This window comes from Plodia interpunctella, chromosome 26 (assembly GCF_027563975.2).
Source record: "Plodia interpunctella isolate USDA-ARS_2022_Savannah chromosome 26, ilPloInte3.2, whole genome shotgun sequence".
NCBI lineage: Eukaryota > Metazoa > Arthropoda > Insecta > Lepidoptera > Pyralidae > Plodia > Plodia interpunctella.
In genome coordinates, this window is record NC_071319.1 from 2196763 (window position 1) to 2215104 (window position 18342).

At 35.2% G+C, this 18342-nt stretch overlaps 1 protein-coding gene across 1 annotated transcript; it reads left to right on the forward strand.

Moving 5' to 3' along the window:
* Nucleotides 1–3143: 3143 nt before the first annotated feature.
* LOC128681174 (uncharacterized protein) lies at nucleotides 3144–17861 on the forward strand. The gene is made up of 6 exons (XM_053764887.2): nucleotides 3144–3443; nucleotides 9994–10100; nucleotides 12318–12446; nucleotides 13439–13555; nucleotides 14173–14375; nucleotides 14927–17861. The coding sequence occupies exons 1-6, from the start codon at nucleotides 3359–3361 to the stop codon at nucleotides 15168–15170; spliced, it is 885 nt and encodes a 294-aa protein (XP_053620862.1). The 5' UTR covers nucleotides 3144–3358; the 3' UTR covers nucleotides 15171–17861.
* Nucleotides 17862–18342: the final 481 nt, after the last annotated feature.

The window sequence follows — 18342 nt, forward strand, 5'->3', positions numbered from 1 at the left end:
TGAGTAAATAAGGTTCTCCGGATTTTTCAATAATTTACCCCTAAATGGGGGAAAAGGGGCTAATAAAGTCAAATATCAACATGGGTATTGTTTGTACGGTTTTTCGGGTCGCTGATTACGAATAACACAACGTATTTGAAATCTAACGTGGTGGAAGTGAAATACCATCATCCCTATATATTGCCCATAAAAACAATATTAGTACAAAATAATACAATTGTGCATACATATGGTGGGCCTATAGCTAAGCAATCTCTTCCAGCCAGCCTTTGGGTAGTGAAAGGGGATAACAGAAGAGGGTGGGCGCATTGTGGGCGCAGTATGTATCAAAATACAGACAACGTACACCCGAAACTGCTGGGCTGGGATGCTGAAATTTGGCATGTAGGTGAGTGTAGGTGAGCACTAAGAGAGGATTTTTGGAAATTGTGCTCAGAAGGGGGTGAAAGGGGTGAAAAACTGTAAGTATGAAAGTTCGTGACCGTTGCACCGTTGAAGATTGTGGCTGGAAAATTTGGATTTTGGTTGTTTACAACAAAGTAATGCACAAGTGTTTCAGAATTTTCTGAAAATTAAAGGGTGACAAAAAGGAAAGGGGGGTGACAGATTGTATGGGACTTAATACAATTTTCAAGATAAAAAGCTGAAAATTGGCACACATACTTTTTGTAGTAAATAACAGTAATAGTAAATACAAAAAATGTTTAATTTATGTTTGTGGTTAATATAAAACCGGGACGTAAAACGTCATGGAAAATGGGACGGCACGTGTTGCAGAAAGCGGGAGTGGGAGTCGGAGCGGGAAATGGGAAGGAGACACGTAGTGGGAAACGGGACGGGACACATTGCGAAAAACTGGATGGCACATAATATGTAGGAAACGGTACGGGATATCTACATTACATAGTAGGAAGCGGGATTGGACAAGTTTGCGGGACGAGACACACAGCGGGAAACGGGAAATTGAACTAAAGGTGAGAGAGAACTAAACTAAAGGTGAGAGATAAGAAAATAAAGGCAAAATGCTAATTTGAATCATATATGTTTACCAGTCTTACAGAGTACGCGATAAAAAAATTACTGAGATTATGCTATGAAATTCACGCGGGCGAAGCCGCGGGCAAAAGCTAGTTAATAATATAAGAAAACAAAGTTCTCTGCTACGTCTGTCTGTTAAAATTTGAAACTACTGCCCGGATTTTCATGCGGTTTTCACCAACAGATGGAGTGATTCCTGAGGAAGGTTTAGGTGTATTATTTATTATGTTTTTACCCGAGCGAAGCCGGGACGGGCCGCCACTACGTGTAACGTGCTACGTGTTGCGTTTCATGGTAGTCCCCCTGAAGAAAATTATCGGGAGTTTCCGATAATATGCACTTTATGGCCTTGCTATATCTGTTTGGTCTGATGGTTGATTGATTTGCAGCTGGTAGACAATGCAATATCTATAGTCCACCAAAATTTATTCGTGACGTGTATAGTTTTTCGAAAATTTCGAGAATGGTAGGTACATCACTATACCGTCAACTATACGTCCAATTTATAATAATGACGAATTTTCGACGATTTTGGGTAAACGTTATTGTGAATTCCATTGTTGATGTAATGACCGTACATCGGTTAACCGCAATATTAGAAATAATAGAAGACCACGTAAAAAGCCAATGTGTGTGGTGACAGACGACAAATCATAAACTTTTGTAGTTATCGGGTCATCATGCTTGCTGGAGGTCCTGGGTTCTAACCCCGGCTAGGTCAAGATGGAAAATGATATTTTTAAGATTGGCCTGGGTCTTGTATATCCTAATCTATAACTAATATTATAAGTTTTAATCCTAGCTAATGTTATAAAGTCGAATGTAAGTTTGTTTATTTTATTTGCTTGTTACCTCTTCACGCTTTATCCACTCAAGCAATCTTCTTGAAATTTTGCATATGTGTACTTTGAAGTATGGAGAAGGATATAAGGTACTTTTCATTCCGGAAACATTCATCAACTGTTCCCGTGGGCGAAGCCGCGTGCAAAAGCTAGAATATACTTACATATAAAAGCTTTCATACAAACTAATGTTCGTGCATTCCCATTGTCATCTGTCCGAGTTCGGCGACTATGTAGCCGACAAAAAGTATTTGGCAGCGCTAATATTAAACTGTATAGGTACAGTTTTAAATTAAATTTCATAAACTACCGAACGGGTTTTTATACGGTATTCACAACGTTTTTATCGATAGATAGATAGCGTGATTCCTGTAAAAGGAAAGGATGATTCCTGTTAGGTGTATAATTTATGTAGGTTTATCGCGAACGAAGCCGGTATACGGGCTACTTGTTGACATATTAATTGACACATTTGAACATATAATTACGTTGTCATTTTGATTGATGAATCAGAATGGGACTTCACTTAATAGCATATTTTGTCCTTAATAGTTTTATTAATCAGGCTTTTAGAATAACATACTTACCCGACAAATCTAGCGGTAAGATTTTTGCCAAATACTTATGTAGTGGCTCGCTGGTGCAGAGCTCTTGCTGATGATGACGACATGATGTTTTTAATCAAATTTGCTTATCGGGAGGTAACGTTTTACACTAATTCAATCATGACAAATCTCTTGATTTTAATGTAGACATTAACATTGTAGTTACATGTTAGAACATGTAACCTAAATCCTCAAGCTAAGTTTCCCAGGAATCACATATATTTATTTTAAAAAATCGACACAATAAATATAAGTATTTAAGTTATTATTTGATTATTATAACTACCTAATATTTTTTATGATGTTTGAGTTTATTGTAGGTTTTTTTTTTTAATTGACTTTCCTACAAACTTTGAATGTTCTTTAATGATCCAGCGGCATTTTTCCAGTCCATGATATCACAATTATCTCAAATATATCTATTTTATCTGGATCATACTTCTTTTTTTACAATTTTCTGAACTTGTAATCTATCCTATTGCATTACAAGACCTCAATTATGTTGAGTGATCCAAAAATAACAAATGAATGAGGAAAAGTGTTCATTCATGAAAAAACATGCCATTTTAACGAAGGTTGTATGGCACAGAAGCGTCGCTCTACGATATGGGCCAAGGCAAAACTTTGAGCATGCGCGAAAGAATTGATCTCCCGATGACGTCACACAAGATGTCCGCAATTTGTTCCCAACGCTTAGTATAAAAAGTAAAAATAAAGACATTCCACAACTCTCGCTCCAAAAGGCTAGATGTTAACAAATTTTACACAAATCCATCGGTAATTTACGTCAAATTGCATACATTTTCAAAGTTTAAATGGTAAATGTTGTAAAGATACTGTGTGACGATTCGCTGTAACTAAGGAGTTCGCAAAATGGTTTACCGTATATCAGTACAAAAGAATTTCTTGACAATGTTGGACAATACGGCGTTGGTGATGGCGAGACTTCTGTGTTTACGTGAGTATTTCCATTTGTTCATCATTCATTCAGCAAATATAAAAAACATTGTTTATTTTAAACATTTCCACATTGTCGAAATTTGATGACTTGGCTCGTCTGTGTTACTCGGGACATTTATCGAAAATTTATCGAAATTTTCGTATTTTTTTTTTGACGTTTACATTATTTCTTTTGTTTTCGGGGCGTCGATAACAGAAAATTGAAATTCTTAAAGATTATTCTTTATTGTACAGATTATTCTAGATTAACATAATGAATGCGATGTAATATTATGAGAATCATCGCGTGGTAAAATATAATTGTTAAAGTGAATTAAAAACCCATTACCGTTGGAGCATTGTATTGTATTGTAATCGCAATACCAGTTTTACGATTATTATTAATCATGGTAAATTATACTTATTCGTTAATGGCTATTGTATTTTGACAGGTATTCGCTGTTGCTATGGGTTTATATCGATTTATTTCTAATCAAATCGAATCATTTAAAATATCAGACTTTCAAGGCACATTTTCACGTCAAATTTTGTACTCTATAGTAATTTCTCGGAACGACCACTGCCGAGAAGGAATGACGAAAGAAACTCATTTAAACAGTTAGTTCCCTATCGTGCCAGAAGGGCTTACCGTTATTGTTTCTTTCATTTTTCTAATAGTATTAATATAACTTATATTCTAGACTATAAATATACTAACATTATAAAAATGATGGATATTGGATGTGTGGGAGTGATGAATGGACGATTTTTTGGATTTCGTTGATATTTATGTGGTACCTAGTAACTACACGGCAGCGGCGGGTTTTCACAATGCACATTATATAGGTACTAGGGTTACTGTATCAAACGCAAAACCTCCTAAAGACTACTTGGGCACATCAAAACAAGCTACTTTTTTTCTACGACATTTTTCATATAAAAAAAAACAATCTAATTTGCGATTCTATTCTACACATCTTAACTGTGTCTAATAGCCAAGCAACACGAGACAGTCAGTAGCGTTATGTAGCGGAATCGAACATAGAGTTGACGTTTTATAGAAACGACATTAAAACTGGAAAAAAAAGGAAAATGTTTGTATATATTACGTTTAGACAAAAGTCGTAGAACAAAAGATGTTAGTCTCTATGTACTTTATGCGCCTTTGGAAGAATACCAGCGTTAGATACCAGTAACCCTGTAATACCGTGTAGTACCTTGGAGCAAACTCCAAGGTCAGTAAAAGAGAATTTTTCGATCATAACCTTCATGTGAATTAATTTTGAAATGAATTTGCAAGGTTGATAGAAAGAAAGAAAGAAAACATTTATTTGCCAAAAACATGAGTACAAATATACAAATTGATTGCAAAATAAATATAATTAAACCTACATGTTTTACCGAATATAGATATGCAAATATAAATAAATAAAGAGGAGCATGCTATCCACTACAAATAACAAAAAAAAAGAATTATAATGTATACTAGCCCTAAATTCTATCCGAGTCTATCATTAAAGAAATCATTTAAAGTATAATAACATTTATCAGTTAATAAAGACTTGAGGTGTTTTTAAATAGATTTAAATTTAAGCTTTTATATTGATTTAAAATTTTGTTGTAAATTTTCGGTGCCATACATACTATGCTATTACCGAGTAAAGCAGTTTTTGATGGGTGCATGCATAATCGATAGATATCTCGATGATTCCTCAATACAACATCAGCTAGACGAGGGAATAAATGAGCATTGGTTTTCACAAATGTTGCTACCTCAAGTCTGTAAAGTGACGGAAGTGTAAGAATTTTGTGTTCTTTAAAAAACGGCTGACAACTATCAGTGCTTTGGAGTCTAAACATTGCGCGAACACAGCGTTTTTGCATTTTAAAAGCTATATCCTTACCCGTCGAATTGAACCCAAAAAATTATTCCATATCTAAAAGTATTGATTCCACTAAACCATGATAAGCTGTAAGAAGCGCTTTTATGTTTAATTCATTGATGTGACGGTGAATGTACATTTTATACCTACGCTTATAAGGGTGATTGTGGCTTGATTTTGGCGTGGAGCTCTTGGTTGCTGAAACAAATTGCGCATAAATATTTATAACCGGCCGTTGAGAAGACATTGACGATGATAGAATTTGCAAATGTTATTATTAACTGGCGGCCCGTCCCGGCTTCGCTCGGGGAAACTATAATAAATTATACACATAAAACTTCCTCAGGAATCACACTATCTATTTGATAAACCAGCATTAAAATCCGTTGAACATACATAAGGACAGACAGCGGCAAGCGACTTTGTTTTATATTATATGTATGTTTGAGGGAGATGTATTTATATTTAATTCCAAATTTAATGGTTGATTTTTTACTCGTACCCTGGGCGTCACAGCTCCGAATGTGCGTCACAGCTACGGCATTACACACCCTTTTTTAGGGTTCCGTACCCAAATGATCATGAATATTATCGAAACTGTTTATTTTACAATAATAACAAAACAATAATAATAATTGACTGAATAAAGACTTTTGTCCATTTTTGTTAGTTTTCACATCACATTCGCCTTAACCTATTGTTAGTTACCTATTTTAAAACAAATACAATACAAAATAATATTTAATCACTGCTGTATCATCCCATGTGAGATAGCACGACAGTGGTTAACATATAAGCAGTCTTCAATATTTAATATATCTGATAAGGAGCCCTTTTGATATTGACACAATAAGGTTTACAAAACTTTTTTAATTTTCCTAATGTATTTGATAGATAGATTCGGAGCAAATTGACTGTGACAGACGGACGGCACGACGGAGAACATTTCCCTTTTTTGTTTTAATTTTTTTTGTACGGAACACTTAATAGTTAAGTAATATTAAACATTGGAGTAAAAGACTAGACGCACGCTATATATTTCGTCGAAATTTTATGACTAATCACGCGACGGGCCTCCTGTAAGACATGAATGAATAGGCACTATCGATTAGTAAGCAAAATAGTCTGACCTGGCAGGAATAGATATTTATCGGCTGCGATGTCATTTTTACGTCACCGTTTTATTTTAATCTATGCTAATTTTATAATTGCAAAAGTTTGTGAGGATCTTTATGAAATTTGGTACACGGTTAGAGTATTAATTAGCCATATAGGGTACTTTTCGTCCCGAAATTCCCACTGGAGCGAAGCCCCTGGGCGCAGCTAGTATTATAAATACGAAAGTATGTCTGTCTATTATGACTATAATGGGGAGTGGAAGTTTGTGTGAAAGATGCTTATGCAAAGAAATTCACAAAAAATTTAGTCACTTAAAAACCTAAGAATAACGTGAAGACCACAACGGAATTTATTATTAATAATCGACATTCTTACAAATCAGAATATTTGTCATTAATTTTAAATTGAATATAGAACACTGTAATGAATTTATTCACCAAAAAGTTGGGGAAATTTCATATGCTTGTAACTCTGTAGTTTTTTTTACTTTTTTTATCGTTTAGTTTTGCCAAGAAAAATGTTTCTATTCAGCCAGTTATTCTTAATTCTACACTTATTTTAGACGATATAAATGCGAGGAGCTTGACGAGAGAAATGCCAGATGGTCCGTTTTTATGTCTAGACATAATATATTGAGCACTTTGCAAATTGTAATATTTTTTTGGCAAATTACAGAACTTATCTCTGCAATTTGATGTTTCTACAGTTCTTATTATCTTTTATTACGTTCTTCTATTGTTGATACAAGCTTTTTAGGTTATTAAAATTATGTACAAGTACAATTTGCATTAAACTTGACTAAGGCCGCCGTTACACTGGTATTTTTTTACGTAAATTTTAGTTATTTCCGTGCATAACTCTTGCAAATATAAACATACTTACATTGTAACAAACTTTCTATACTACATTTGAGCATAGATATTTAGGTAGCTAATTATTATTATTTTTTTTAAATTAGAATAAGATAGAATTAACGAAATATCGTTTATTGTCAAAATATAATACTCATTACAAAATCTAAATGAAAATATTGTTAACTTACCTTAGAATAAACTAAATTGAAAATAGTATGAAAAAAGAAAACAAATTTTATAGTATAGGTACACACGTAAACAAATTTTATGTTTACGTGTGTTGGCTTGAACGATGATATTCGTGCCAATGGTCTGACAATTAAGGATGCCGACGATCGTGCGAGGTAGAGACGAAAACGCAGGAAAGCCTGATCCTGAGCTCCGTGGCTCAACAGCTGCGGAAGAAACTGGGAAAACGCTCAAATGAGAGAGAGAGAGAGAGAGAAAGAGTATCGGTTGTAAGAATTTCTAGAATTACAGGATATAATATTCAATTTCTGTACCTTTATTTTGTAGACGGAAATATTTTCAGTTGTTTTTAGGTTGACCTTTAGTGATCTTTACATAAATCACTCGTCGTTAAAACTTTATAGACAATTTATCCGAAACATTTCAGACAAACGTAAAATATTTTTTATTGAGTACAAAATTAATCCGGTTGAGAAATAGGACAATCAACAAACATTTTCATCACCCAAGGCGTTAAACCGCCAATTTGTGAAGCGGATTTGCGCGGCGTCGTAATAAAACCGCACATGGCAATACCGGGAAAGTTGAAATACCCGCCAATTTTCTTGAGTTTGAGTCTCTAAGGTCATTAATTGTTGTCAGTGATATTATGATATGGATATATATGAATCTTGGGTTCGAAAATAAGTTATTTATCATATGCCATGCACACTGATTAACTTTACCAGGGAAAAAGTGTGTTTACCTCAGTGTGTTTTTAGCTTGTTATTCTAATCTTCAACTTCACGTCGGTGCTTAAATCCCAAGGGTATAATTCGTGTTTTTACTGCGTGTTACGGAACGCGAGGGTAGGATACACATAAACTCATGAGGGAGCGAGATACAGGAACGGAATAAGGAAACCCTTTGTTACTAGATAAAATCACAGATTATATAATATTTATTGATATTCATAAAAAAGTTGGGCCATATTCCTGTATGTCGATTGTACAAAAACTTCATTTACATGTACAAAATTAATTTACTCTTTCAACCAAAATCTATTTAACGGATTGTTATGAAATTTGGATTTACACGAACAGAATACGGAAAGAATATAACCTGGATTAACAAATAGGTTGCTTTTTATCCTCCAATCTCACGGGAGCGAAGTCTCGGACCGCAGCTAGTACTATATAAAAGACATAACGACCACAGGAATTAATAACATTTATAATTTATTCGTAAAAATCATAAGCGTTTTGTGCCTGGATGTACATACAATCGCAAACAAAATATCGGGTGACTTAATATAGATTTAATATTGAAATATTGGTCCTGTACTAACTGGGACCGCAGTCTGAGTTATTGTGGTCCCAGTCACCGGACGACTGGAAATATAGCCGGAATTAGTTTATAGCAAAATATCCTCCGTATTTCTATCTTCATTTACAACACATATTTTATTGATAGAGGGTTAACAATGACATGACCATAAACACAAACATACTGCACGGACAACGACGATTAAACGGTTAAATGGGGGCGCCACTTACGTTCTAAATATGTAATCTAATAGCTGCAACTTTAGTTCGCTTTTTTACCACGTGCCAGTTATTTTTGTCAGACTGTATTGGGCCGTTGTTGTTGTATGTATAATTTTCCATTCAAAAACATCTTAGTGATGGGCTGAGGCTCCTCAAAGATTTATCGATAGAAAAAAATATTATTATACTAAATTGCTTGATGGCTGAAAAATGTATTGCTTGAAATTGATTCATTGCCATATGCATCGTCATTAATCGTAATCGAACGTAGTACACTGAAATAAGATAATGATCACAGATTTGTCGCGTTGCAAAATCACAGCCAAAAAATAAAGAGAAACATAAAAATCGAGAATTTCTTAGCAGTGGTCGTTCGGAAATGCTATAGTTTTTAGCTTTAATTAATATCAAAATTAGAATTAGCGGCCAAGTCCGGCTTCCTTCAAAAAACACCTCAGGAATAAATAGATAGTCTATTTAAACAATCCGCATTAAAATCCGTTGCGTTGTTTTAAAGACCTCAGCATACATTGAGACGAGACAGCGGGAAGCGACTTTGTTTTATACTATGTAGTGATATGGCGTGAAAAAGTCTTTGACCCAATTCAAAGCTAATAGATGTGTTTATTTTTATCTATCTATAATTTCGACCTATATCGATGAAAATATCTTCCCAGCTCTATTCAAATCATTCGTTTAACTATTAACTGCACTATATGCTAGATGCGTTTAGTCTCAAACGTGATTTGGTCACAGATGTTACATGTAGACATTAAGACTACATTGCGGTGATAAAATCGGCGTAACATCCGAAAATAGACCATGAATGCAGATGAAAAAAAGCCAGAATGTTTTTACGCTTGAAAAGCGAGCATTCAAAGATCCATTGTCTAGATCCGTACCCAGACTTCGATCCGCTATGAAATGGGATCCTAGTGGAACACGAGGTGTGCTCATGTTCAAAACCCAGTTTCAATGACAGATGTTGCTTGTTATAGTGTTGGTGGTGTGTTCGGTTGGCGGTTTGCAATTGGATGGAGCGTCAACGCGGAGGCCTAGGGTCACTAAATATAGCAAAACTACCGTTGCACCAGGAGTTTCAACGGTAAGAACTTATCATTCCTTCTATTAACTTCAGCTGCATAGCAATTTGATCTCCAATCTGCTCCACACTATCGCCGAACTCGGACTGATGCATAAACATTGCTTAGTTTTTATGAGGGCTTTTATTTACAAGCAGTGAAACTCCGGCAATGTATGCCGAATCCGTCAAGTACGGCGAACTGGTCTGCGGTATTGTGGAGCTGGTTACGATTCAGTTTTGCTCCAATTATGTGTTTTACTTATACGCGATACCGGAGCGTTTATTCCGAAAAATAATGCTGAATGATCGAGATCAATTGCGATGCGGCGAATATTACCAACGCGATTCTCACGCAATCATAGTTCAAATTATCAATTTTCTCAATTTTATTTAAAAAGGTTTTCAGCAAATTTACAATGGGAAAAATCGATCGAATGATGCGTGATATTTCGTAAGTCAAGAAACCGTGTTAAACCTTCTAAAAAAATTGGGGAAAATAGGCGAAATGGACTTCGATTGCATGAGAATCGAGCCCCTGGTACCGTACCTGTGATAGTACCACTGGATTCTTCGTACCCCAAGAACGAAAAATACTTATTAGGTAGGTAGGTATATCGTTCTATATGGTGACCGTATTGGTTTACGAACAAAAACGTTAATCTCGCATCTTTGCGTCCCCGTTTGCATTCACGGCTGTGGCGCCTGAAGTCTGCGTAAATACTAAATCTTTAAATTTTAGAGCTTTCGCTCTGATTTGATGACCGGCCTGACGTCAACACCTTTTGGGAATGCGGTGGACAGCAACTTTTAGCTCAAAAATTAACTCAAAAATTATTTAAATACGAGAATCTTGATATACGAGATGGCTTTTCTTATCTACTGAAGTTTATGGGCCAACCTCTCGCTCGTAGTTGTTAACTTATTAAGGTCATCTTGAATAAGAGCAGATTGTCGTTGTAATACGGGAGGAACTCCCGTTAACCTATTCGATCGAACAGCACTCTGGAACACGACGACAGTTCGAAAGTAAACCCAACGGATTTATCAGATGGCTTTACTTCCTACTTAATTTATAAATGTTATACCTTAAATAATAAATGTTGTAAAATATAAATATTATAATAATTGACTCAAACGTGTAATGACACCACCATTTTGGGATTGATATCACTGAATGCGTTTTGCAGCAGAAAACTGAACAACGCGGCACGACATTGCTATTCACTCGCGGCTCGCGCGGTCGAGCGGTCTAGATAGGGATCCGAGCACACTTAGCTTTATTACTCGATCAGAGGCTTGTGTTATGGCATAGAACAGCAGGAATATTTATTTATTTATCAATGTATGTACACAAGAACCTCATAATAATTACCCTTCAATTAGAAACTTCAAATCTGTCTGTCTGTCTTTAAATAAGTCAAATCTTAAATTGTTTTTATTGAATGCTCAATCAGTTACATAGCCGTGCTGCACTGTGATAATACTCAAATAGATTATTTTTATTTATTTTATCTTTCATATTTTAAAGTTGTTATATTTTTGTTGTATTTTCCTCACAGTCATTAAAAATGTTCATCCATCTTGACATTGTTATTTTGATAATATAATTGTATGTATATGTTACGCGGACTTATCTGCAAACTCTTTTCTGGTAGCGCCATCTTGTTTGGTATCACTGAAAATCAGCGTCACGTCTCTTCGTCACGGCACAAGCTGAGTGGTACCCTTTGTAGCATATTTAATGTACCTTTGTAATATTAACATTTTGTTCATTTCCTGTGATGTATATTAGTATGTTATGAATAAATTTATTGACGACCTCGGTGGCGAAGTGGTAAAGTGCTTGCCTCTGAACCGAGAGGTCCCGGGTTCGAACCCCCGTCGGGTCATGATTGAAAATGATATTTTTCTGATTGGCCCGGTTCTTGGATGTTTATCTATATATGTATTTGTTATAAAATATAGTATCGTTGAGTTTGTATCCCATAACACAAGTCATATATCTAAACATTCCTCAGCAGTCACACCATCTATTCTATCTATTGGTGGAATGTCCGCAATCACATCATCACCAGAAATCTGTGCAGTATTTTTGGAGTTAATCGTGAACAGACAGACGCGGGAGTGGACTTTGTTTTACTTACTCTGACGTTAATTATACTGTTATATAAGGATGAAATCTTCCACTTAATGCTGAAGCTAAACGAATAAAAATCATTAATAATCTGTGTATTCCAGGAACCAGCAACAGAACGGATTCTGATGACAGCCACATACAGATTGCAGGTCTCGGGGGAAACCTGTATACTTCTCACAGTGGACGCATTACTCGACATCTCCTACGTCACCAAGCTTAACGAGCGGGCTGTGAGTATAGGCTACCTCATCATCAGGCATTTAAATGTCACTGCTGGGGTACTGGCCTACCTTATGGATGGATGAGGGGCATAGGTCATAACCCACCTCGTGGGCCTAAAGCAGTTTGGTGGGTTTTAACAACACTAGGTACTTTTATGTCTTTTTTCTCATTGTGTGCTCCGTGCAACGTCCCAATCTGTCGATTTGTAAATAGGAATGAAAATTGTATCTGTTCACATTTGGCTACGCTAGCTCTTCTAGCCTTTAGATTTTTTAAAATAAACGACGACCTCGGTGGCGAAATGGTAAAGTGCTTGCCTCTGAACCGAGAGGTCCCGGGTTCGATCCCCGGTCGGGTCATGATGGAAAATGATCTTTTACTGATTGGCCCGGGTCTTGGATGTTTATCTATATATGTATTTGTTATAAAATATAGTATCGTTGAGTTAGTATCCCATAACACAAGTCTAGAACTTACTTTGGGGCTAGCTCAGCTCTGCATGATTTGTCTTAATATATTGATTTATTTAAACGGACAACACTTAACGGTTCACTAAACACTAACCGATGGACACGAAATAGAAAAGGCACAACTAACCCATAGCCGCAGACAAATGTCTGTGATCACAGGTACAATTTGTGCCTTTTAGTTAAGTGAGATTATCTATACTCATGTGTTCAATACAGATATCCGCGAACGCTTAAAGATCCAAAAATATAGTTGTCTCTCGGCGACCAATGCGAGTTTGCGGATTTAGGTTGTGCCAGAGGCGCACGGGGGTTGTACAGAGAGCTCAGCAAACGGCTGAGGGAGGTAACAGGTGACCCTCGCTCGGATAGCTTTCTCAGCGAGTTTCCAGCGCGCAATTCAGCAATTCAGCGCGAGAATTCTGCCTGTGTGATGGATTCCTTGCCTGGGGGCCTTCTTTAGTATATTTATAAGAATTTTCAGGCAGTTTTTCGTTTAAATATAATTTTGTGTGTAAAAAAATCTGTTCCAGGATGCAAACACCTTCGTTCCCAACAACGCTGTGGTCAGCGGTGTCTGCAAGGAGGGAGACGCGGAGACGCTGGTGCTCACCTTCAAGGACTTTGCGCTTGAGTGGTCTTTTGCTAAGGTATAAATTGTGTTTTAAATTTTCGCGCTTTGAACACAGAACTACATAAATCAGATTAAAGGGACTTAGCTCGAACCATTTTTTATTTAATGTTGCTGACGTTTCAATGATCTTGTAGTCGCCGTGGTCGCAGCCAGACTGGAGTATTTGTGGTGTGAAGTTGCGTTGGTGTGCTAAATCCCGTTAATATAATATGTGTAATTAGTTAATTTTATAATACTTCTACAACTTGTGCAGTATGATGGTTATGCTCCCGTGTTCGTCATGGAACTAAACTTTAACTGCTTCGCAGCTTCAGCTGGAACGCAGTTAAAACCCGCTCCGGATTTTAAAAATACTTGTGATAAATTTGTAGTTTTGACAACGGCAACACAGGGATTTTGGTCCAAGAAACTCCGCCCAAGAATCAGAGCATACATAGATAGCGATATCGAAACGGTAAAAAAATTGCCGTTCTATTGAGATTCACTAATATCATTCCTAAAAAGGGTGGACGTCAGGCAGGCTGACAATCACATTAATACTGAACACTTTTCTTCGTTTCGCTTCACATCCCCAAAGTAAATTCGCAAGTATGAACGTGAGAGTATTTTCTTTCATATTCCCACGTTTTACAGACACCAGGTGGCGAACGCTGGTACGTTGACAGCATGAAGTTGAGTTACAACTCGAGCGCTCGCATCCTGGAGCACGCGGCGAAGCAGGGGCGCAGAGTTAGTCTCAGCACTGATCCTAGAGTGCTCCTGTTCCCGACGCCAGTTGGGAAGTCCTTCCATTGTCCTGAGGAGACGATTGTGGAGTTATCTGAACAAGACGCTACGTGAGTATAGAAGTGCATTAGTCTATATGTCAGTGTCAAAGTGACATGTCACCCTCTCCATTGCGCTTATAAAAGTAACCATAACACTGAGTCGTGCTCAGTTGACGGAGATACGCTGTGGTGTAAAGGCATGTGCCAAAGCGCAGTGACTATGACTATAAGGAATGGCTATGGTTAGGTCGTGCGGTGCAATATCAGCAATTCTGGATGTGATGTACTTGCAGAGGAGGCACATATAACCTTGCCGAGAATATATAACGTCTGTGAATAGGAGTATATAACTGTAGTCACATACATCACAACAACCTATATTAGAAACTAAATGAGTGGTTTTAACTTTTGGAAAAATTATTACAGATGTAGTATAGAATAGAATAGAAATAAGTTTATTCAAAAAACTACAGACACACACATAACAACCAAAAAATTCTTCTTTCATCGTTTCGTGTTTCATATTGTATTTTGTATGACAGCTGCCAGCATTATTAATCGTATTATTAATGCTGGCAGATTTGCTTTTAGCAAGAACTAAGCAAAACAAAACCTTACAGCCCCGCAACCAGCCACCGTGCTAAGCTATATCTCCGCCAGATGAGACTGCAGGCCTTCATGTACAAACGCGACGGCGAATTCGGTCCGCCCTGGCATTGTAGCGACTCCGCGCGCTCGCGCTCCGAAGCTGCTCCGGTGGCGGTCGGCGCGGCACTGGCGATCGCCACGGCCGGCACTCTAGTGGGCTACGCCATCTGGCGTTATTTGAAGGTGAAAAAGGTTCAGTACGACACCATGGAGTGAGCGGGATAAGGACGTTCTGAATTCAAATTTTTGCCGGCCACTTGTTTTTTTTTATTTCTTTTTTTGCGGTTATTGATTTTATGGGTTCTGTTTTTAAAGGATGGCCTCAATTATATTTTTTCTATTTTACTATGCTTTTGTTTTCCAGATATTTTACAAAATTATGTTTGAAGCATTCGTTTTTTTAAATATATGAGGATGGGTAACTTGAAAGATGTGATAGAAAAATAATAAATAAATAAAGAAAATATTCTGTTAGTATAGTTGAATTTTAGAATCAACATAATAAATATTGATTGCAAAAATAGGAACTAACTGGCATGTTGATTTTAGTGAATGCGAACGCGGATCAGAGAATTTGCCGTTGGTTTTGTAAAAACATAGTTGCTAAACCAAATTTTGACGTTAGTGTTATGCGCATGTGCGCATCAAGACACGCGCCAAACATCAATGTCAACTTTGATTTTCTTTATTTTTTCTCATTATTTTTTTAATAGGCTTAAGAATTCAGAACGCGTTAGTTATGCTAGTGAGATGATAAAAAAAAATTGCCAACATGTTTCATAGAATGGTAGACCAAGTTGTTGTTAATGGTGATGTGAAAAATGCTCTGAGATTATAACAGTGAATATAATATTCATTAGTTTATGCTGATAGTATATAATTAATTTTAATTAATACTCAAACGTATTTTGCCTCTTACAAAAAAGAATACTGTAATCTGTGAATTAAAAAAGTGAAGGTTTTAGCTAGTGTTGGGAAAGTCAACTTATCGATATTTTTAAAAAACTGACAAGATAATAAATACGATATACTTAGATAGATATTCATTATACTTCACTGTTGTTCATAAAAGTAGTTGTTCAGCATAAACTGATGAATATAAGAAAATATATTAAATTTGCTCATAATGAAAGTGTTGAGATAATTATTGACTACATAATATTCAGACAAATTCTAAAATATATTTCTGTCGTAAAAATATTCATCAAAATAAAATGATTTTTAAAGAAATATGTAATACATGTGTACCTTGATTTGTCGATTTTATCACAATATTTTCTATGAGTTAAAATGAAACTATGTTTAATAAAGCTTATTGACAAAGCATTATGAAATTCATTCGTTAGTGTGTAAGAAAAAGTTAAAAGTATACTCAAAAATAGCGCGTGGAAATATGTGTGCTGTTTGGAATGTTTCAAATATAGTGCACTTCAGAATAAAATAATAATTGTTTGATAACGTTGTTGACAGTTGATATAATGTAAAAATGTATTTAATCCCCATATAACCCCAAATATCCCATAGGCTAGTGTTTTGTATTTTCACTCGTTTAAGAAAATTGGCTTACAGATTAAATTAAAAGAAGGGTTTTCTATATTTTTATTGATTATTTCTTTGTTTTATTAATACTATAATAAATCGTACAAAAGCGGCTGGTTTTGAATATAGAGTACATAATAAAGGATTTGTATAACTATGATAAAAACATACAGTTTTAACATAAGTGTGCTAACACTCGTATATATAGCTTTTTTTGTAAGATTTATTATTTTAATAAATAGTTATGATTTCATAGCGAGCGTAAGTCAATTGTCATTATTATTGTATCCTGTTAAACATTTCTATCATACATATCAGATGATAATAATATAATTTAATGGATTATTGTAATTAGAGAAATTATTTGAGATTGTTTGCGATGTAGCGGACACTACGATAAACGTGTACAAGCAATAAATATTTTTTATTGAACGCCGTCTTAATGACACTGGCTGAAATTTGATGTTGTCTTGTGCGCAAAACTTGGTTTTTACTAGTGTTTATGGATGATTTAGACGTTGACAGCTGATTTGACAGTGACACTGACAGCTGCTCGCATTGGCAAGTAAAAACAAAAGACGTTATGGTTATTCGTGCGAGTAACTCATAAAGTAAGTAGGTATATGGTGTTACAGCTTGCAATGTCTAAAGCGTGCATTAGTGTATATTATTATGATGCAGATAAATATCTTGCTTGCATAATTATTAATTATTATATTAGTATAAGTTTAATATTTTCCTGTAATGTTTTAAGTGTTAATTACTTGAAAACTTACTGAGTATATATTAAAATAGGTTAAAAGCAATTATTTAAATCTCAAATTAATTCCTATTAATTAATTTTAGGTCTATAACTCTGACTTGACTGAGTAGTTTATTATTTTTAGTAATTGTGGAATGTCATATGTATTTCAGATTTACATCTTACGAAGATAAAGTTTGAAATAAAGAACATGTGTATAATTTACCTTTATTTTTAGAAAATTTTATCTACCTCTTATGACTTCCATAAATTTTCAACAGGTTTTATATTTTTACAAGCATTTGCTAGTCTTTTATTGTATTTGTGTTATTACAGTTATTATTATTTATATTTTTGATATTAAAGACTATAAATGTCTCATCAAATATAAGATATATTTTCTTCCAACAAAATATTCCATTTTTTTTTGTTAAAAAAAAAAACAATTTTGATATTTGTTCCCACAGGTTGCATTTGTATTTTACTCATTTAGTTTAAGAATATTATGTAAAAATATATAAATGTCAAAATATATTTTGAAAATAATTTAGAATTGTGTAAATGGCTCTATCGAAATTGCTCCAAACGAGAAATTACATTATAATTACATGTAAGTGAAAAAACTAGTTATGCCAATATCTCTATACCTTAATTTTTTTTATAGCCCAGCGATTTTAAAATACATTTATTACTGTTTCATATGAAATTAGCGAATTAGAAAAAAATTCGTCATAACCTAATTCTGGTTGGAGCTCACTCGCTTCGCTCACTCAGTTTGCGGGTATGTAATGTAACGGAGCTTTGTATATTTTACTATTTAAATCAGACACTAGGTACCAAGTTTTGCTAGTTAAGGTGCGTTGTGTGTGAACTGTTAACGTTTCAAATAAAGGGGGGCTTTCTCTTTGTTTATTAAATACCTAATTACTCGTCATTTACTCTAAACATATCGTTTTCATATCTATAAGTTTTACGTGTAATACTTTGTGATCACTGTTGTATTGTAAGTTGGATATTATTTGTATGAGGTTAGAGTTTTAGCTTAAGTTAGTCGTATAGTCCATTAAAATGCTCGCTTTTTGCTGTACATATGTTAAGCTTATGTTT